Below are 21,018 nucleotides of genomic sequence, written 5' to 3' on the forward strand. Positions count from 1 at the left end.
GTATATAAAACACTGTTTTATGGTGCAATCATTTGTCAAACTTTTGTCTGTTACGTTGTTTTTAGAGTGTGTGCATTCTTCTCATACCTAAGAACATCACTGTAAAATCTGAAAACTATTTATAGGTTTTATTTGCACAAGACTTAAACTAGTTTGAAATTTTTGGAAGCTCCTATTGAACATGCCTAAACATCTGTAAACATGAAAAATCTTCAATTCATTAAAAGCAAACATTTCAGTATGATTCTTTCCAAAGGTAATCCATGTTCTATGTTGTTAATGTGTGTATGTAATTTTTCTGACTCTTCTACTTCTTATCCTATTTTCTCTTCCATTTGTTTTGAAGGATGGCTCCTCTTTTTTTTTTCTTTTTTTAATGTTCTAAATGACCAAAACACTTCATTGGTTTTTACCCTTTTGCCTAAAGCTTTGATATCCCTGCTTGACGTTCTGTGAATTCACTGTTTAATCTCTTAAGTAAAATAATAGCCCTGGTGACATACAGTCTATTGATTTAGAGGAAAGACCCTGAAAAAGTATTGGAAACTAACTTTAGACATACTCTTAGCTATTATTTTGCATCGTGGGCTTCATGGGAAGAACATGTTGCATTTATTTTGTCTTTATTAAAAGACTACTAGCCACAAGTTACTCTGATTGTAGTAACTGTTTTATCAACCCACTTTGATCTTCTTTTAAAAATTAAATTTACATTCACAGTTCAAAACAGTAAGCTGTCTCTCAGAACTAATTTTTGAAGGATAAAAATATATGAAGGAAAAACATGGCCTGTGTAGGTTGGATTCCCTACACAGGACTTATTAGTTGTATCACCTCAAGAGATTTTAGAGTTTGTGATCAAGGTCTGTATATTACCCCAAATTTTATTAAGAATTGTTTTCTAATTGGTTATAACATTTTTCAATTAATAGTTTCAAAACAAATTGTTAATACAAACTGTATAAAATGAACATAATTTTCTTCACTTGTATTTTTGTTATTGAGCAAGTTTATCAAAATAAATTGTCTACTAAAGAAACTAAAAAGGCTTCTATTGCTTTGAAGTAAGCTTTGATTTTAAAAATTCACTTCAGAAGTTGATTTCTTACAGAGGTTTTACATATTCACACAATGACACTGTCATGTCCCTTGGTATTGTTTTGTTTCAGCATCAGGCAGGGAGAAGGTCTCCCTCTCTTCTTCCACTCCCAGCTCCCTCCTTGGGAAGAGATGCCGGTAATATTCCAGAATATGGATTAGGCCGTGTTTACCAATAAGAAGAGTCACTCAGCAATAAAAGACCACACATATGTGGCTCTCTGTCTTCTGCATCATGTTTTTATGAACTGAGAGAAATCCACTGAGCCAAGGCTCTCAAAGCCAGCCATCTTGCCTTTCTCCCTCACACGTAGACCTAAGGCCATTCATCTTTGCTCCAGTCTTACATTTCTACTTCACTGCAGGCCAAAGGATCTTAGCTTCTAAAATTTTAAAATTTGAGTTGAAGGAGAGGACAGAGGCCTTAAGTCTCTAGACTCATCCATGTGCTCCATCACAGCTTTACTGTAGCTTTCTCGAGGGGTCTCAGGATTTAGCCCAGCCACATAATAACTAATAACCAATTAAGCACCACATTTATTACCCTTTGCTGCTGTTTATCCTTTATATGGCCTTTACAGGAACCTCGTGGGGAGTTGGAAGATAAAGACAAAATAGGAATTGGATGTTCTTGAGTTCTGGATCGTAAAGGCATCTTCTTAGGGTGACCAATCATCCCCATTTGCCTGAGACTGAAGGGTTTCCTGGGACATGAGATTTTCAGTGCTCTAACTAGGAAAATTCCAGGCGAAAGGGATGAGCTAATCACCCTATCTTCATACCATCCAAACCTATACTGATATATAACACAGATGAGAGGTATTTGAAGAGTTCTATAAATATTTCTGAAAGGTCAATTGGAAATTTGTAATGGTAGACTTACACAACTTCTAAGAGTGGGAGAAAACACTTCTTTCTCTTTGGTAATACCTTACGAAAAAACAGACTAACTTTTTTTTTAAAGATTTTATTTATTTGAGAGAGTGAGAATGAGAGATGGAGAGAGAGAGCACATGAAAGGGGGGAGGGTCAGAGAGAGAAGCAGACTCCCTCCTGAGCAGGGAACCTGATGCGGGACCCGATCCCGGGACTCCAGGATCATGACCTGAGCCGAACGCAGTCGCTCAACCAGCTGAGCCACCCAGGCGCCCCAACAGATTAACTTTAAAACCAGTAATGTGAGGGTGCCTGTCTGGCTCAGTCGGTAGAGCATACAATTCTTGATCTCAAGGTCGTGAGTTCAAGCCCCCCACTGGAGCCAAAAAAAAAACCCCACAATAATATGAGTCCAAAGACACCTAATTTTGACTTAGTCTTCCACTAACTCTGTTCTAACCACTGTATGAGGAGATTATAGGAAAAACACCCAAGACTGGAAGACTGGGTTCCTCTTATGCAAAGTCAACTCTTCTGGGTCACAGTTACCCAGCAACAAAATAAAAGTAGGTATTTATAAATGGTATCAAAGATAGCATAATGCTGTATTATTTTTTTTTAGAGTTTTGGTTCTTTTCCCAGGAGGAGAAAACAATGGGATATTTTCAAGCACATTCAAGTTTTCTGCAATTCAGCCCCAATTCCACGCACAGACTGAGACCACCCAAGATTAAATTTCAAGAAGAGATTTTTCATAAGACTCAGAAGATTTTAGAGCTGGATGAAATCTAAAAGAGCACATCCAGTGTTTCCATTTTCCAGATGAGGAAATCAAGGCCTCAGAAAAGTAGACTGCCTTTCCCGAAGTTCTACAATAGCAGAGTACCCAACACAGGAAATGTCTGTGACAGAAGGTCCTTGGACAGTTGACCTCTAACAGCTATTCATGTCCTACAGCGTCTGAACCGGACTTCCTTCAACTAATCTCCATCTACTCCATCCAACTAATTTCTACCAAAATAACACAAAAGAAAGCATATCATTTCTTTGAGTTCCTCTCATTCCCACTCTACAGAATGAAGTGCAAACTTCTTTAGTATAGCTTCATGATCTGGCTTCGGTCTGTCTCTTCTCTTTACCCACCACTGTATCTTTTCACCTTACACAGCCAAACCAGCTAGTCTCCATTCTTTCACTGCACCTGCTCCTTGTCTTGGCTGTGACTGCACCACCTCCTCCTCGCAGTTTTCCCTAATCCCTCTCGTATTTGAAACATAACTAATTTTTTGTCCTTTCTCTTTGGTTTATACCTTTGTAATAGAACTTACTTGAGGCAAGTAGACTGCCTGGATTCAAATCTCCATTCCAAAATACTCGCTGTGTGACCCTTGATAAATCACCTAGCCTCTATGAGCCTTGGTTTTTTTCACCTGTAGAATGGGGTTAACAGTACCTATGTCATAGGGTTATTGTTGGTTTAAACGAGAAAGCATGGGAAGCGCCTGGCTCATAGAAAGCATTCAAATGTTAGTTGTTGCAGTTCTTACTAATAAACACCTCCCTATCACTAAATTATAAACTCCTGAATGCAAGGAATGTGGCTTTCTCATTTCCCTTAGAGACCTAGCACATTGCTTTACATGTGAATTGAATTATAATAAAATTTGGGGCTAGGTTACAAAGGAAAATTATGAAACTGTATTTGAGAGACCTAGCCACCTATCTGCCAGGACTATTTCAGTGAAATTCTTCCAGCCCTTATAAGTAGATGTGGTTGTTTTATTGGTAAGTATTTGACTGTATAATATGCCAGTTTCATTGACCTCCTTAGGATTCAAGACCTAAGACCTTTACTACTCAAGACCCTTTGTGGACTGAAGAGCCTTGACTACCGAATGCCTAGTGCTCCAATGTTGATACCAATACAAAGAAGACCAGGATGATGCAAGCACCCAGTTGATCCCAAGAGAACTCTCTGGAGGCCTCTTCAAGCTTTTGGGTTCTCAGCTATCTTGAAGCCGTATATTTGGTATGTTTTGCAAAAACTTGGCTCTGCCAAGATGGTTTTAATTTCTGCTAAAAGGAATGGACTCAAGGATTTGATCTCATTGTAGATGCAGTTATCCCCAACCGGCCATGTTATGGCCCTTTAGTAAATACTGCCATTGTATTTGGTCACTATTAAATCAATCCCTATTATCTGTCAGAGCAAGTCAGTAAAATAAATGCTGTGTCCTGACTCTGGCAATCTTTTCATGTTTAAATATTTAATTTGGTTGTCTTAGACAATTAAGTATTTTCTTAAATAAATTTTAAAAACTCATTCTTTTACATTGCTTTGTTCTCTGTGGCAAAATGCAAATGCAGTTGAAGAACCAATCAAAGAAAATCCTTTCCATTATGCATAATAAATTGCTCTAGGGGAAAAATAATCCATGTATCTAAGAAAGCTTTTAAGTACCTCATATTTTACTAATGTCGTTAGTGAATAGCAAAGTGGACTCCTACTGTGGTGTCACCCCCACTCACACACATCATTCTTAGCACTTTACCTCATTTCTGCTGTTTCAGGGTCATCAGTAACTTTTTCTTGTCCTAAGTGCTGTTGTGGAGAAGGAAGTTACCATAACCCTAACCTGGGACAAAGGAATTTTTTTGTTTTTTTATAGTAACATGTCTGTAAAATTAAAAACAAAAAGGGGGTATAGGAAATTAAAAATCCCCCCTCAACCCACCTTCCAGAAATTACCACTAATAACAGTTTATTAGGTTTCTTGCAGATATTTTGCTGTATTTACAATATATGTGTATCGTGTATATATATATCCTGTTCAGCTTTAACAAAAGCAAGAGCATATTCCACATGTCTGCCACTACTTTCTTTTTTACTTTATGATGGCTATCTTTCTGTCAGTAAATATGAGTCTTCTGCATTTTTAGTGGCTGTAGTGTGTGTGTGTGTGTGTGTGTGTGTGTGTGTGTCCTCCCTTGTTGATGTTCATTTAGACGGTTTCCAAGTTTTTTGCTCTGACAAATAATGCTGCTTGAACTTAGACCTTAGATAACAGAAACTTCCCACATTCCATGATAACCTGACATTCTAACTGAAGTGTATCAACTACCCTATGAAAGGCAGTACATATATTTTAAAATATTGTGGTTAAGAAATAGTGGCATTCAATAAGAGTTTGGAGAAGGAAACTAATATTAAATTCATGCTATGTGTTTTTCCATGTGTCACCTTAATCTTCCTCCTGAGGTGAAGTGGAAAGGTATCTTATAGACCAGAAAACCATGCATCAAAAGGGAAATAACTTACCCAAGGATCAGTAACTAGTAATTTTGAATCTGGGTTTCAAACCTAGGTTCTCTGACTTCAAAATCGAGGACTACTTCTGTCCTGGCTAGTGTGAAGGAAATAAAAATAGCTTGTCCCAGTTGCATGATTTCTTGGCTCAGACACGAGCAGCTGAATCTATGGTTTGCTTCTTCTGGATGTGGAATGTAAGCAACCATAAAAGGTAGTCCTGCTTAGAAACAACCTATAAATATTATATATTTTGTTGGGGGAGAAAAGTATGTAAGTTATTGAGCTGTTTGTGTTCAATCTTCCATCATTCCTCTCTCATTGTCAAGCTTTCTGCAGTCCTGCTACGTGGTAACTTCACTGATTGCTAAACTAGATGATGTCACCCCTTGATTTTCCTGGGAACCTTTTGGGAATTGAATACCCAGGGAAATTTCCCCAAACAGGCTATATCTTGTCCCCTCTGTAGCACTTAAAAAACCAATTAACTAGATCCCTTCTACCTTGTTGATAGGAAATCTACTGGTTACTGGATTACCCTAGGGTTGTGCAGAAGTCCATGGTTCAAACATTAGAAAGCCCCCTCCAGTCATTTGTCCTCTGTCTACACTTATTACTACTGAGACATCAACTATTCCAGTCTGAATGGTGCAGTAGTTCTGTGTCCATCCCACGCTTGGGGCATGGTGATGAAGTTGTTGAGCTAGGAAGACTTTCTCCCTGGACTGAGGACGCATTCCTCTTAGGTCTTGCCATCTCAAAGTGTTGCCACCAAACACTGAGCAGGCCCTTACTCCTTCTGATTTTCAGATACCTGATTTCTTGACCTCTGTCTCTTTCTTTTCCCCTTTGGCTTCCCTCAGAGGCATGTTTGCCTAGTACCCATGTCCCTGTCTTTGGTTCAAAACAAAACAAACCAAGCTTTTTTCAAGGGGCTGATTGCACCCTCTGGCTCCAAGACTGGATGCAGAAGCCAGGTCTGGCCTATCAGAGCCACAGTGATTTTTTCAGAAATGAATGGATCACATGACCAAGCCAAGCCTGGGCCTTTCCTGGAGCTCCTTGGGAAAGAGGTGCTCTTATTTTAGGGTTGCTAAGTTGGGGAGAGGGGGAACTGAGTGCTGCTGGTGTCCAAGTTTGCCAACCACGCATGAAGAGCCTGTGTAAGAAATAAAGCCATCACAGAAGAAAGGAGCTGAAAAATGGAGACAGATTTCTGTTAACATCATATTAGCCTTGGATCAAGCCATGTCCAAAACCAGTAAATCCTTCAATTTTTCTGTTGTTTGAGCAAATAAATTCCCTCTTTTCCTTAAGCCAGTTTGAGTTGGGTTTGTCTTTTTTAACTGAAAGAATCTTGATACACTCACACTTCTCCTCTTGACATTAAACACATCCTTCACCTCCCATGCTTTGGTACGTCACTTTAATCTTTCAGTTAGCTTAGGATTTTACAAAAAAGAAAGAAATGTTGACTTCAGGTTACTTCTCAACCCAACGAAAAGCACCTGCTACTGGCTTGAAATGGGGGAAAGAAAGAAAACACAAGTTAATATCTAAAAATCTAAATATCTATCTAAAAAAATATGTAGCACAACAATACTGTCTTAGTCTGTTTGGGCTGCTATCACAAAATACTGCAGACTAGGTGGCTTATGAAACACAAATCTAATTAGATGTTAAGTAGACTTACTGTGGTATCATTTTTGCAATATATACATCTATCGAATTACAGTATACACATGAAACTAATATAATGTTATATGTCATATCTCAGTTAAAAAAAAAAAAGAAACCAAAGGGGCTTTTAAATGCTGAAGACAAAATCATCAAAGTCACCACTATCTGCTTATTCCAACACAGGAGGATTATAGACTAAATATGGCACAACACTACAGTATTTTATCAACAAGTTAAAAGAGCTTTGGAATTCGTTTTTTTCCCCAGATTTGAAAAAAGTCAACAAGGTTCTTATGAGCTGGCTGTGAACTGAAGAAAAACTTTGTTTTTAGGGTCTATACTTTTAAAATAAAGCCCCTAGATTCATACATTTTACTTTTTGTGTCTTTATCTTACAGAAATAAAATCTCAGAGTGCACAAAGATGTAAAACAGTGTTCCTTGCAACCTCGCTTTAAAAAAAAATTATTTCTCACAATTCTGGAGGCTGGAAGTCCAAGATCAGGGTACCAGCATGGTCGGGTAAGGGTCCTCTTCTGGGTTGTAGACTTCTTTTATTCTCACAGGATAGAAAGGGCTAGGGGCTGTGTCCTCTTTTATGAGAGCACTAATCCCATTCATGAGGGCTCTCCTTATGACCTAACTGCCTCCTATAGGCCCCACCTCCTAATACCATCACTTTAGGGAGTAAGTTTCCAACATATGAATTTTGAGGAGGGGTAAGGGTGGGGACACACAAACATTCAGGCCATAGCAAATGGTCATTTAAGGAGAAAAACATAACAAATCAAAGTGTGTATCCCATAATAATGGAATGTCAAAGTACATGAAGCAAAAATAGAATTAATGGAAGAATTAGGAAATCACACAATCAATGTATCTTGGGCAATGGGACCAGGCTACAGCTCTTAAATAAAGACCAGAGGTGAGTTGACCCTGATCAGGTTCCAAGAACCTAAGGTAAGAAACACAAATTCCTATTGTGCTCTAATTCCTTATGTGGTACCCAAATGAGCTACAAACTGTCTGAGGAGAGCTGAGAAAGATGGTATCCACATACAGCTTTCCTCTTGCCTGGTCATACAGGCTGAAAGCCTTATTCTGCTTTATCCATCTGGCACAAATACATCCAGAACATGTGTATCATGTAAGCTCAAATAGAAAAAGCAATAACAATGACTTTTCAATGTTGGGGTTTACTTCTTGTAAAATGTTTAGACCCTGTGTATCCAGGAGCCAAGGAAACTGTGAAAGTACAAAACTACCAGTCTTGGGCCCTCATGTCTTCCAACATGGTGTCTCAAAGCTAGCCAGCCTCTTCTACCCAGGATTTCCAGTAGGTTGGACACAAGGACCCTCACGCCTTGTTCACAGAGTAGCCATTGGTTGGTTGCTCTCAGCCACTTGTAACTCTTCCCTTTTCTGACTTCCTTACCTCTCTCTGCTCTCCCTCCTCTCCTGCCTTGTTGGTTTTGACGAAACGCCCTCCCAAATGCCACACTACCGTCAACCCATGACTCCTGCCAACAGTGACTGGTGGTCGGTAAGCAGTTTCTATTTTGAGGGGTTTTGTTTTTTCTGATCTGGCCTATAGGAGCCACTGCTAGGGTCAACATTGGAAGAGGTTCTCCGCCATATGATGATTACTACAAGGTGCATGTGTTCTAAATTATCAAATTAAAGGTCCTGAAAGTGAAGACAGTCATTTGAGAAATTACCTAGATAAACTAAGTGGAGGTCCCTTAGCCTCTTACAAGCTGGTTGACATGGGGGTACATCACTTCATCTCTCTTGACTTCCATAAAAGAAGGCGTTCCAAAAAGAAGAGGGTCCCCCAGCTATGAGCCAAGGGCTGGTTACGTCATAATCACCTGGGACCATTGTTAAAGAATCATATTCCCACACTGTACCACAGTTCTGTATCAGTCTCCCAAATGGGAATGTTATGTATGTGTCCTTAGCAAACAACCCAGATGATTCTGATAGGCACCTGGGTTTAGGAAGCACGGCAGTAGATGATCTCTTCCGACGCTAAGAGGTCACTGAGCCCGCTGCTGTATTAGCCAGGTTTGGGTGGGGCTGGACCTGGTGGAGGTGGGGGAATGCCAGACCTGTCTCAGGGTATGTGTTTGCGGGGACCCCAGGGAATCTGAGAAGGAGGAGACAGTTACCAGCTTTCCCGCCTGGCACGGCGCAGGTTCTCTGCTACCTGTCTTCAGTTCCTACTACAGGAAGGTAGCATGTACCAGGGCTCTACTGGTCCAAACCATAGTTTTCTGCTCATCCAGAGATTCTAGAAATAGAAGTCCAAGTCCTGCTTCCAGGCTTTTGTCGGGTTGGAGAAAAGCAGAGTGCCTGGGGAAAGGCTGTTATCAACAAGGAAGTGGTAATGTCTTCCTTGGGGTGAGGGAGTTTTCCCCTGTCCCTGCCTCAGGCTGCAGTGGTGCAGTCTGTTACCTTGGAGACCAGCTAACACTTCTTGGCAGGGCGAGTGCCTCTGTTGAGTTGCTTGGAGGAGCTTAGAGGAGGTGGGAGCCAGGAAAAGCAGAGTCCTGGGATGACCAGGGGCCCCTCTCCCAAAGATGGAGAAATAAATGGAGAAATGCAGGTGAGAGTGAGTGTCACAGGGTTGGCAGGATGGTAAGAGAGGGTGGGGCACACGCAGACGCTGAGCTCTGGACAGAGTGAAAGAGGTTTAGGGAGCCTGGGCCCATGGGCCTCTGCTCCCTACATGCCAGGTGCTGTGCTGGGTGCTGGGGGTGCAACCACAGACAAGGAAGTAGCGGGGCTGCTCCGGAGTAGGACTGTTATAATTTGGTATGAGGCAGCCTGGGGGCAGCAATAGGAGGAAATGATTTCCTTCCTGGGGGTTGGAGGGCAGCAAATGGAGTTCAGGAAAGACTTGCTGGGTTTTCTTGTCAAATGAAAAGGGCTAAGAGTGTTTCTAGAAGCAGGTCCAACTTGAACAAAGAAGGGTATGAAATAGTAAGGTGCATGTAAGTAGGGGTTGCCAGGGACCATAGACGGGTAGGAGGTAAGGGGGAGGAGTCAGCAAGAAACAGGTCCTGAAAAGAATGGTAAACATTGCAAGCAAGGTTCAGCTTGATGATCCATGGCACTGAGGAGTCATGGCAGTTTCTAAACAGGTGGACAACTCTGCATGTCGGAAAGATCATCCTGGCAGCAGAATGTAAAATGGATTGGATGGGGGCAAGACTTAAGATTGTTTGGCCATTCAAAATATAAACCCTGGGGATGGCTTTATCCCGGGAGTTCAGGAGAATCCTGCTATTAGCAAACCAAGAAGTTAGCTGGAGGTTTTCTCTTATCCACTAACCAGGGCTACTACTTCTTGCCCTTTGACCATGATGCCTTCTCCTAGGGGCCAGCCTACATATTCTCTTCCCCACCGGAGCCTAGTCCCCCAGAGTCCAGTCCCCCAGAGCAACGTGGCCCAATTTTGTCTAAACTCTAGATGTGCCCGAGCGCACTTACTCAACAAATATTTTTTGAGCAGTTACTAAGTTCAGGCACTGACTACACAAAAGTCTTCTAGCAGTGACCATAACTAAGTCCCTGCCCTCAGGGATCTTACTCTTAGCGGGTTGATGGGTGGGGGAGAAAGGTGATAAGCAAGTAAGTACCTCAGATGATAAAACAAAACACGTTCTGGAGAAAACAAAGCAGGGTGGAGGCTTACTATTTGAGATGGGGTAATCAAAGAAGCCATCTCTAATGAGGTTTCATTTGAGCAAAGATGGGAGGGTAAGGGCTGTGTCCAGTTCATCTCTGCCTCCCCAGTACCAGCTCTTTCTAGCACCCAGCAAACATCCTAAAAATGTTCCCGGGATGAGTGATCGCTTACATGTCCTATGCCAAAGCGCTTGAAGAACTAGCACATTCTTCTAACACTGTTCTGCATTTCTATAGTACTCTGTATTTACAAAGCTCTTTGACATTCTCAGTGTCGGGTTTCGGTCTCTTGACGACTGTGTTGAAGTAGGCAGGGCAGTTACTAGGAACCCCGTTCCATTCCGCAGAAGAAGAAACCCAAGGTCCAGTGCTTTCTAGAACACCACGTTGTACCCTGAGTTTTATGCCAACCACACCGTCCTCCTCCATCAGTCACACCAGTCACCCTAGAATCCAGTCGTGCAGACCTCTGAATTCATTAGATTGTTAATCATTCATTGAAAAGAGGGAACTGGGGCACTGTGGGGCGTCCAGTGTTCACGAGGCATTTCTAGTTCAACAGTCTTTGCCCCTGGTCTCTCAGCCAAGCGTCCTGAAGGAAAGCCAGTTGTTTTTTAAACATTTTTTAACATTAACAACATTGCCACATTATCTTGGTGCTTCCCAAAAAACAAAGCATCCTCTGAGTAAAAGATTAAAGACCCCAGAGAGAAAAGCAAGTTGCTGCACCATCATTAGGTTATTTTATTTAATGATTTCATAAGAACACACACTCTTATTTTTCAAGCTGCAGCCCCCGAGTCTCTCACTTGCTGTGTCTTAGCCAATACTTTTTTGGTTGCAAGTAATAGAAACCTAAATGAGCTAACTTGAGCAGAAAGATGGGGAATTATAAGGAACAGGGTTTTTCGTGGAACCCAAGAGCAGAAAGTAAAGGTAGTTCTCACAAGTGCCTGGGATCAGCATTTAGATATTCAAGAACCAAGGCAGTTTCTCAACCTCCTCCTCTCCCTTCACCTCCCCTCCCTCAAATGTGTATCACCTACCAGTTCCTGCTCTGTTTTATTAATAATCACAGTAAAGAATGTATTATTCTAAATTAAAAGTATTCTGAAAGAAAGGAGCACAGTTCTGTGAGAGTTTACATAACACTAAAGAAACCTGAAATACAGTGGGAGGGTGAAGAACAGCTCCCCGAGAAAGTGACACTTAGACTGAAATATCAAGAATGAGTTGGGGGAGGGGGGAGGGGATGTTCCAGAGCAAAGACAGCACGTGAAAAGGCCCTGTGGTTAAAGGAACTGCATAACATTCTAGGAATTGAAGGGAGGGGCCGTGGAACACAGAATGGGGAGCAGGGGGGAAGGGGGAAAAGCTGAAGAGGTAGGTAGGCAGCAGCCCAATCATGAAAGACCTCAAATGCCATCCTAAGGATCTTAGTCTTCATCCTAGAAATGAAGGGAAGCCTTTAAATCGTTTGAACCAGGAGGGAGAAGAGGGGGTGTGATGTTGGGTTTGTATTTTTAAAAGATCACTCTGGCTTCAGTGAGAACAGACTGGATGGGAAGGGTCTGAGGGAATGTGGGGAGGCCAGTTAGGGTCTACTGCAGTTGTCTATGGCAGAGATGACAGGGGCCTGGACAGAGAATGTCACTGGAGATAGAGATAAGTGGAAAGCTTTGAGAGGGGGAAAATTAACAAGAGTAGGTGATGGATTGGATATGGGGAATGAGGTGTCAGGAGTAATTCCCAGGTTTCTGATTCATATAAGTAAATGGAGAATGGCTCTTTTCTCTGAGCTAGAAAACACTGAAAAGCGGATAGGTTTGTAGGGAATATGAATTCAGTGTTGGACACGCTGAGTTTGAGGTACTCCAGATGGAAATATCCAGTGTCTATGAATACAGTCTGCCATCAGAGTGGGAGGTCCAGGTTTTTGACGTGCCGTTGGGGGTCATTGATGTGTGTACATGGCGGTTGAGGCCATGGACAGGGAAGGCTAAGATTGCGTGGGAAAAGAGGTAGAGAAGGGGAGAGAAGGCACAATTTAGCCTTGAGGAACACCTACTTAAAATGCTCGGGTAGAGGAGAATGGGTCTGGAAGGGAGACCACGAAGGAGCCAGCAGGGAGCGAGGAAAAAGGTGGGAGAGAATGGCCCCAGGGGAACCAAGGCAGGGAAGGACCACTCACTCCCCTTTATCTGAAGACAGGCTTTTGCCGCTTCTGAACGTATGTGGTGGCCCCATAGCTCTTAATTCCAAATTCCCAGACGGATCCATCTTGTTCCTGTGCACTGCTGACTTTAAGCTGTGAGGAGTAGACTACAGGGTCCCCCCCTTTGAGTGCAGATGTCATTCACAAAGAAAAGAATTTAACCTCATCTCAGTATCCCGCCCCCCCTTAAAATCATTATGGTCATTTGTTGCCCTCTCCACAAAGTCCAGCCCTCACCGTAGTCTTTAACATGGCCACCTCCTTCATGAAGGTCTAAGTTCAGGGTCAAGCTTTCAGCTGACCACCTTAGCTAAAACAGATCCCTTTCCTGATAACTCCCCATCGTATCATCCTGTTCACATCCTTCTTAGCACTTGCCACAATTTCTGTATAGACTATATTTAATTTTTTAACATCTGTCTTCCCCCTCTAGAATGTAAGCTCTAGCTCAGTGGTTCTCAGCTGGGGACAGCTGTGTCCCCCAGGAGATATTAGGCCACGTCTAGAGACATTTTTGGTTGTCACAACTCAGGCAACTGGCATCTAGTGAGTGGAGGCCAGGGATATTGTTAGCATCCCACAACGCACAGGACAGCCTCCCAATCAAGAATGACCCTGCCCAAAATGTCAAAAGTGCTAAAGTTGAGAGGCCTCTGTTCCCTTGTTCACCATCATATCCTCAGCACCTCGCACAAAGCCTGATACCTAGGAGGTGTTCGATAAGCATTAGTGAATGATGACAGAAGAGTTGAGATAACTATAGATTACCCCCAAAGCTGTTGTCTCTCAGCTGCATTTATCTTTCACTTTTCTGGTGTTCCTTTTCTCCCCAGGAAAATAAGCGTTGGGTGTTTTCATAATGGCTACACATACTAGTCCTGTCTGCCATGGCCAAGATAATATGTTTCTGGAAGAGCATTGGTAAGCATCCTCTCTGATTTTTCAAATGAAGAGAACAGCGAAAACTTGAGGGGGGAAATGCCAGCCTCAAAGCAGGACTGGATAAATGGTCATGGCATCATCTTATGCCCAAGGACTTCCATTTTCTCACTACCAAAACGGTAGAATAAAATGTCTTAAGAACCTGGGGTCCACCTTTTATCAGGACTCTACAGGACCCCTTCCCAGTTGGCTCTGGAGACCCTGGCAAGTGGAGGCAATGTCTAGTGCTGGGACACTGATCATCCACTCACTGTGTGTTTTGTAGCGTGAGGAGAAACAATGACAGAGATCCAAAGAAGCAGTTGGACCAGAAGGACATCCATGGACTTGGCCAAAAGCCAGACAATGGACTACTGGTTACACATGTTAACCAGACACAAGACTTACTGGTAAATACAACAGTGCTTTAACTGAGTCACAGTGCTTACAAATCATAGTCAGGGAATGCAGAATGTGTTAAACTCTGGTGGTTTTTTTTTTTTTAAGATTGTATTTATTTATGAGAGAGAGAATGTGTCTGAGAGAGAGAGCATGAGCGGGGGAGGTGGGGGCAGAGGGAGAAGCAGACTCCCCGATGAGCAAGGATCCTGACGCAGGGCTCTATCCCAGGACCCTGAGATCATGACCTGAGCCAAAGCCAGACATTTAAAGGACTGAGCCACCGAGGCTCCCCACTCTGGGTATTTCTTTCTTCACATAGGATCTCAGGATAGAAAACGATTAGTTAAACATTAATCTCTAATCCTCTGCCTTTAGAAATGACAGGAATCCCTATGCTGTTTATATAAATTTTATAGCCTTCTTGGCCGTATCATTAAATATTCAGGAGCATATGAAGACTGTCTGCGTTATCAAAGCCTGAAGACTAGGGAATGTAAATTCTTAAAATTTCCCTTTCTGAAATTTGTCTTTCTTTTCAGGTTCCCTAAAACCTAGATCCAAAAATCAGTTTCAGGAAGTGCTATCAGAGTAAGAGCATTGTGGCAAGAGAATTAACTTCTAGAATAACCACAACTGTGGTTTTAGGCTGACTCTCAATGTGTCAATGAGCTGTTTTCTTTTCCACGATGGTGGATGGGTGGGCTAGAACTCAGAATTCACTCTACCATAGGAACTATTGTCATCAGGAGTAGTTAGGGGCAAGCTGTGGCCTATAATCACCCACCTAATCTACATGAGAGTTTAAAGATGGTATCTTTGAGATGCAATCTGTCAAAAACAATACAGTTTTAATGCTGGCAATCAAACAATCAGGAAAATGGTCCTGTTTTACTTTCCTCAAGTATTGGCACTAATAGGAAAGTAATTTTAATTAAAAGAAAATGAGGAAATCTCAATAGTCTTGAGATTCTGGGGGATTCTTTCAATGATTTCAGATTTGATAATATGGGTCTTCATCTAATTTCATATGAAATACATGACTTCCCAGGTGGACAAGGACCACTCGTACCCTTATCAGCCACAGCTAGGACCTCCTTTCCCTCACAAACGAATAGCAGTGGGAAAGAGAGAAAGGATCGTCCCAACACAAAGATCTTCCTACTCAATGTGAAGCACATATTTTAGTATGTAATCAGTATGCCGTACAGTCAAAATGTATAATGTCTGTGAGTTAATGGTGGATCTTCAAATATTAATCATACAAAATCCATGTCCTAAAACACGATGGATCCTTTCAAATGCAAGTAAAATGGAAGAAGGGTGAATTATCAATCTAAGGGGTTATCAACCAGGGAGTCAGTTGAGTCCTGAAAGATGAAGAGAGTGACATCTAGTGTTCATATGATGTAAAGCAGCATTTCCCTAAGTGCCAGATGGGGACCATGCATTTTAGGTGGTGCTGTTTAAGGGCAGAACCTTAATTAGCATAAAATCAAATGAAAAAATTATCTTTTTAGTCAGTTCCCCCTCAATCCTTCATGAGGATAGTCACAGTTTGGCGCTAACATGAGCTATGCAGCTTGGGTTTCAATCCCAGCCGTACCACTTACTGGCGTGACTGGGAAAATTACTTAAATTCTCTGTGCCTCAGTTTCCTTGTCAGTAAAATGGGCTAATGGTGGGAACAACTTTTAGAATTAAATGAGTTAATATATGGCCAGTGCTTGACACATAATAAATGCTATTTAAGTGTTTGCTCCATTAGTATTGTTCACGCTTCTTTAACACTTGCTAATCTTTTGAAACAGGGCAGTGGGCAGGCCTCAGGCACAGAACCAAGGGCACACAATAGTATCTAGCTGGCATATAATAACAGCATTTCATTTTTAGTGAGGGGGAGATACGGATCATTGTTGGGATCTGTTAATGCAGCAACACTCAAGGCCCTGTGCTGTTATAGATTCAAACGCCCGTTTTACAGGTGAAGAAAGAGACCCACCGACCTGCCCAGCATCACAGAGCAAGTAGATGGAGAACCCCACCTACAGCGCTCCTTTCTTCTCTCCCACTCTCCTCTGGACTTTCTTCTTCCTGTGTCCTCTACCCTGTCTAGTGGAACTCAATCAGCTACCTGCAGAGTACAACCTGGTACAGAGTACCACCTCACCCACTACCGTGAGAATCCTAGTAGATACAAGCCCAAGGAGCACCCACCTAGGATTCGAGTAGGGGCCCGGGAGATGGGTGCAGCCATCTCTAATATAGATGGGGGTCCTGGTGGGTTAACAGTGGGCAGGCGCATTCCCCAGCCATCAGATGATGCCGTGGGGCAATTTCCATCATCCGCTCAGCCGGCCTCCCTCATTATGCTGTACTGCACCCAGAGGGAGTCCTGGCCAATTGTGACAACATTTACATCCCATGTGTATCCCACAGGGCTTGCGCTGGAAATCCCGTCTGAACCAGGCCTTATACACCTTCCCAGCCCCTTCTCATGTCACATCACACACTCCAACTGTCGTGGCCACCTTTCTGCTCTACAAATATTCTGACCCCTGCCCTGCTCCATGCCTCTGCCTGGAATGAGCATTCCCTAGCTATGCACAGGGCCGGCTCCTCCTTCACCTCCAGATCTCAGCTCACAGCGGCCTTCTCTGACCCCCCTCCCCCACCCCTCCAGAAGTGACCTCCCCGTCTCCATCCTGGAGCTGCATAGCTCTCCATTATCACATTTCCCTGCTCCATGTTCTTCCTGGAACTGTTCCTTTCTGAAACTATGTACACTGATTTCATCTATTCTCTACTCTCTACCTGTTTACACTAGAATGTAAGGTCCAAGAGGTCAAGAACGTTTCTATCTTGTTCATACTGTGGACCTAGCACCAATGACAGTACCTGGTTCATAGAAGGGGTCAGAAACACCCACTGGGGGAAGAAGAAATGCCAGACTCCAGGAGAGGTGATCAAAGCCAAATGGGCTCAGAGCCTCCAGTCAGTTTTCTCTACCTTCTGGCTCCCAGAAAGCATCCCCAATCTTAAATGCTTGCTGTGAAGGACTTCAGCTCCACCACTAAGGCCACCACCGAAATCCTGAGCTTGGCACTGTGGAAATGATACAGGTGTCCCCAGGTATAAGCAAGAGGGCATGGTCCTTTTCATGGCCAGACTCCTGTGATGGTGAGGAACTTCTATATTTAAAACTTTAACCTGGTGCTCCTGCTTCTGGCCTCCGGACTAGACAGGATAAACCCATTCCCTCTTCCATGAGCCAACAAATGTTTGTTGAGGACCCACCAGACTGATAACAAGGCAGAACTCATAGCAAGATACAGAAAATGCAAGTGTGGAAATAAACAAAGAGCACCCAAATGAGAACAGAGGCCATTTATTCCGAGTTTGCTTCCAGCAAGGGAGTCAGCCACCTTCACTTGTGTTTGGTAGAGAGACTCAAAGGCAGGGGATCAGGAAAGCTTTACAGTGAAAAAGGAGAAAGCTTCAGGTGTGCCCAGAAGGGCAGTGTTGGCATAAGGAAGCTGGAGGTGGGCTAACTAGAAGGCAGGCATCTCATGTGATTGGTTTTGAGGGCATATTTGGCCTTCTCTGGTGGGTCCTGAGCTGGGTGTGGGATAAAAAATAGGAAAGCTGAAGGTCATTGACCAAGTCCAGACCCTTCTGGGCCAGTTGCTACAGTTGTGGTTTGGTTTTGTGGACTGGTTGCCACGGAGGTCAGGGCTCGGAGTTCTGTTGTCCTATATGGTCTGGCCACTGTATATTCAGTCTCGCACAAGGCAGGATGTGGTGAGGGACCCTTGAATTGTCTTGCCGCATATTGGGGATGAGGTGAGGGATGAGAATGGGTATTTCCAGAGCAACTGGCACAGGACGCAGGCCTCCTCATTCCTCAGTTCCCTCAGCGAGGTGAGTTCTTGAACAGAATGCGTTCAGGGACGACCCACCAGAGTTGGCAGCCCTTGGGCATCTGTGTGGAGGGGGCACCTAGGGCGTCCTCAGCCTTCCCTCTTTTTCCCCGGTTTTCTGTTTGACTCTGGTTCTGTCTCGCAGAGGCTGCAGAGAGATGAGACCAAACCCTCGGCTTGGGAGGACTCGGAAGACTGGCTTTCAAGGCACAGTTTACAGTTTGAGAGGCTTACCCTAGCTGACCTTCTTAGCCAGGGCACCGCCGCACTGTGAGTCTGGCACCATTCCCTTCACCCCCAAGCCTGCAAGCCTGGCAACACCCGACTCCCCGGCCCCAGAGACCCCTTCTTAAGACTTTGCTTCTTCAGGGAGGAGGGCAACAATATCATGAGGAAAGTGCACTTCTCCACCCAGGGCATCCACCAGTTTGAATCCAAGCTTTCTGAGTAAGTATGAGAGCTCAAGAATTTCTTCATTTCAGCAGTCTGAAAGTAACTTTGTTCAGGGGCACGAGAGGGGCTCAGTCGGTAAGCATCCTCTTAATTTCAGTTCTAGTCATGATCTCAGGGTCATGAGATCGAGCCCCACATCAGCTCCGTGCTCGGTGTGGAGTCTGCTTGAGATTCTCTCTCTCTCCTTCTCCCTCTGCCCCTCCCCCCCACTCACACTCTCTCACTCACTAAAATAAACAAACAAACAAACAAACAAACAAATAAATAAAAAAAATCCTTAAAAAGATGATTTTCTTCCAAAAACAATCTCTGGGTTCTTGGGCAGGTCCCTCCCACCTCTGGTCCTAATGGCCTTTTTCATCAAATAGATTGGACCGTACCGGTTTTTCTCAGCCTTTTCAAATGGGCCCTTTCGGTGAGCACATAAAACCTCACACCATCATCTGAGGTATAATAGTTAAGTGACCACTTTCAATGACAGATTGGTTGGGTTTATACATTTGCAAATTATGTCAAAAATATGCAGGCTACCCACTCCCAAACCAGATTTTCCGAGCACATATATACATTCCATCCCCAATGTAGCAATCTATGATCCATGATCACTGTCTGCCTGAGGTTTCTTAAAAGGCTATAATAATAATTAATACTTGTCATTTATTAATGTGTCAGGAATTCTGCTAAGCCCTGTGTGCATTATCTTGTTTAATCCTCACAACAATCAGAAATACATTACTCTCAAGCCAAATATCCAAAATTCAATTGACAACTGACCAATTTGCCAGATTTATCAAAACATTTTAACTGTAACTTTTTTTTAAGATTTTATTTCTTTATTTGAGAGAAAGACAGAGAGCACAGAGGGAGAGGGATGAGCAGACTCCCGGCTGAGCAGGGAGCCCGATGTGGGGCTCGATCCCAGGACCCTGGGATCATGACCTGAGCCGAAGGCAGAGGCTTAACTGAGCCACCCAGGGGCCCCATAACTGTAACTTTTATAGCAATTTTTATCAGGTGTGAAGGTTTAAACAGGTTTTTAAAGAATTTTGCAATATTTTGGTTGACTGGTTTTAATTGTGAATCAAGCATGTTAAGGAATGTTCAAGTCCATTCAGTTAATTCAAATCGATTTTCAGGGAATTGGCTTTCAGCACACTGACTTTTGGCAAATTGACTTGGGTAGAGCCCTGGTATAATCTTCATGTTGGAGGTTCAAAGAGGTTACCACACCTGTCGAAGGTCACACAGCTAATAAATTGGAGAGCTGGATCTCAAAGACCAGCACGTCTCATTATGAAGCTCATATTCTTAGCTCTATTCATACTTGGGTATAACTCAAAATTCTACCCACTGCCCCATGATTTCACATCCAAAGGTATTTTTTTTTTTTTTTTTACATCCGGAGGTCTTATTTGCCATTTTGTAGGCTCCCAAATCCCACCTGCCCTTAATGAGGGCAATTCAGTTGAATTCAAGTGATGAGTCCTGAACTTGAGCACCTGTTACATGCTGTTTCTATCCAGTCATTGGATTGGTTTGCAATAAGGCAAGTTCAAGATGTTCCCACGACTACTTTTGGAAACTGAGGGGTTTTTTTGTTAATCCATCCCCTGAGAACTTGCTGCTGAACTGCCTCCATTGGGCATTTATGGTCATCTCCAGGTGACTAGCAAGTCTCACCTGGGGAGACACGGATTTGAGAAGAGCAAGACATTACCCCAAAATCCCATCCATGCCTTCTTCCCACATATGTAAGTGACTGTCATTCCGTGATGAAGTTGTCCTTGGCCGATGAGTCTTTCTGGTATTTTGGCAGGGCTATTGAACTCTATCAACAGAGAATCCAGTGGCTCACAGGAAACAGCAGGAAGGTAAGAGACTCCATTCTCTGCCCCATTTTACTCATTCTCTCTGTACTGGTTAGAGTTCTTTCAGTTGCAAACGACAGACCTTCAGCTTAAACTGGCTTAAGCTAAAAAAGGAATTTCTCAACCTACATAAATGAAAAACCCAAACACAGCTGTATCCATGGGCTCAGATGATGTCATCTCTTTGTTTCTGGGGTCTGCTTTTTTCTGGGTTGGTTTTTTTTTTTTAAGACTTATTTATTTATTTTAGAGAGAGAGAGAGCACATGAGTGGGAGGGGCAGAGGGAGAGGGAGAGAGAATCTCAAGCAGACTCCACGCTGAGAGTGGAGCCGGAAACAGGATGGGGCTTGATCTTATGCCCCTAAGATCATGGCTTGAGCCCAAATCAAGAGTCAGACGCTTAACTGACTGAGCCGCCCATGCGCCCCACTGTACCCTTTTTTTTTTTAATGTTTTTTATTTATTTATTCATGAGAGTCAGAGAGAGAGAGAGAGAGAGGCAGAGGCAGAGGGAGAAGCAGGCTCCCCGCCTAGCAGGGAACCCAATGCGGGGCTTGATCCCAGGACCCTGGGATCATGACCTGAGCC

General features: G+C 43.2%; 2 protein-coding genes across 4 annotated transcripts in view; both read left to right on the forward strand.

Moving 5' to 3' along the window:
* Nucleotides 1-4,297, forward strand: part of MOSMO (modulator of smoothened) — a 67,832-nt gene extending 63,535 nt beyond the window's left edge. Inside the window, exon 3 of one of the 2 annotated variants that reach the window (XM_025855413.2) lies at nucleotides 2,617-4,297. In XM_025855413.2, coding sequence (XP_025711198.1) covers nucleotides 2,617-2,708 — 92 coding nt within the window. In that variant the 3' untranslated portion in view covers nucleotides 2,709-4,297. The remainder of the gene's footprint in view (nucleotides 1-2,616) is intronic. The other variant, XM_025855414.2, reaches the window with a different exon arrangement.
* Nucleotides 4,298-7,364: 3,067 nt separating this feature from the next.
* VWA3A (von Willebrand factor A domain containing 3A) overlaps nucleotides 7,365-21,018 on the forward strand; it is a 56,357-nt gene continuing 42,703 nt past the window's right edge. Inside the window, exons 1-7 of one of the 2 annotated variants that reach the window (XM_073887991.1) lie at nucleotides 8,896-9,027; nucleotides 9,447-9,574; nucleotides 13,702-13,789; nucleotides 14,076-14,199; nucleotides 18,254-18,378; nucleotides 18,478-18,555; nucleotides 20,378-20,432. In XM_073887991.1, the coding sequence (XP_073744092.1) occupies nucleotides 13,728-13,789; nucleotides 14,076-14,199; nucleotides 18,254-18,378; nucleotides 18,478-18,555; nucleotides 20,378-20,432 (444 nt within the window). In that variant the 5' untranslated portion in view covers nucleotides 8,896-9,027; nucleotides 9,447-9,574; nucleotides 13,702-13,727. Of the gene's footprint in view, nucleotides 7,483-8,895; nucleotides 9,028-9,446; nucleotides 9,575-13,701; nucleotides 13,790-14,075; nucleotides 14,200-18,253; nucleotides 18,379-18,477; nucleotides 18,556-20,377; nucleotides 20,433-21,018 lie in introns of those variants that run through there. The other variant, XM_073887992.1, reaches the window with a different exon arrangement.

The sequence above is a fragment of the Callorhinus ursinus genome, unplaced genomic scaffold (assembly GCF_003265705.2).
Source record: "Callorhinus ursinus isolate GAN/ISIS: 27379988/994484 unplaced genomic scaffold, GSC_fseal_2.0 scaffold85, whole genome shotgun sequence".
Lineage (NCBI taxonomy): Eukaryota > Metazoa > Chordata > Mammalia > Carnivora > Otariidae > Callorhinus > Callorhinus ursinus.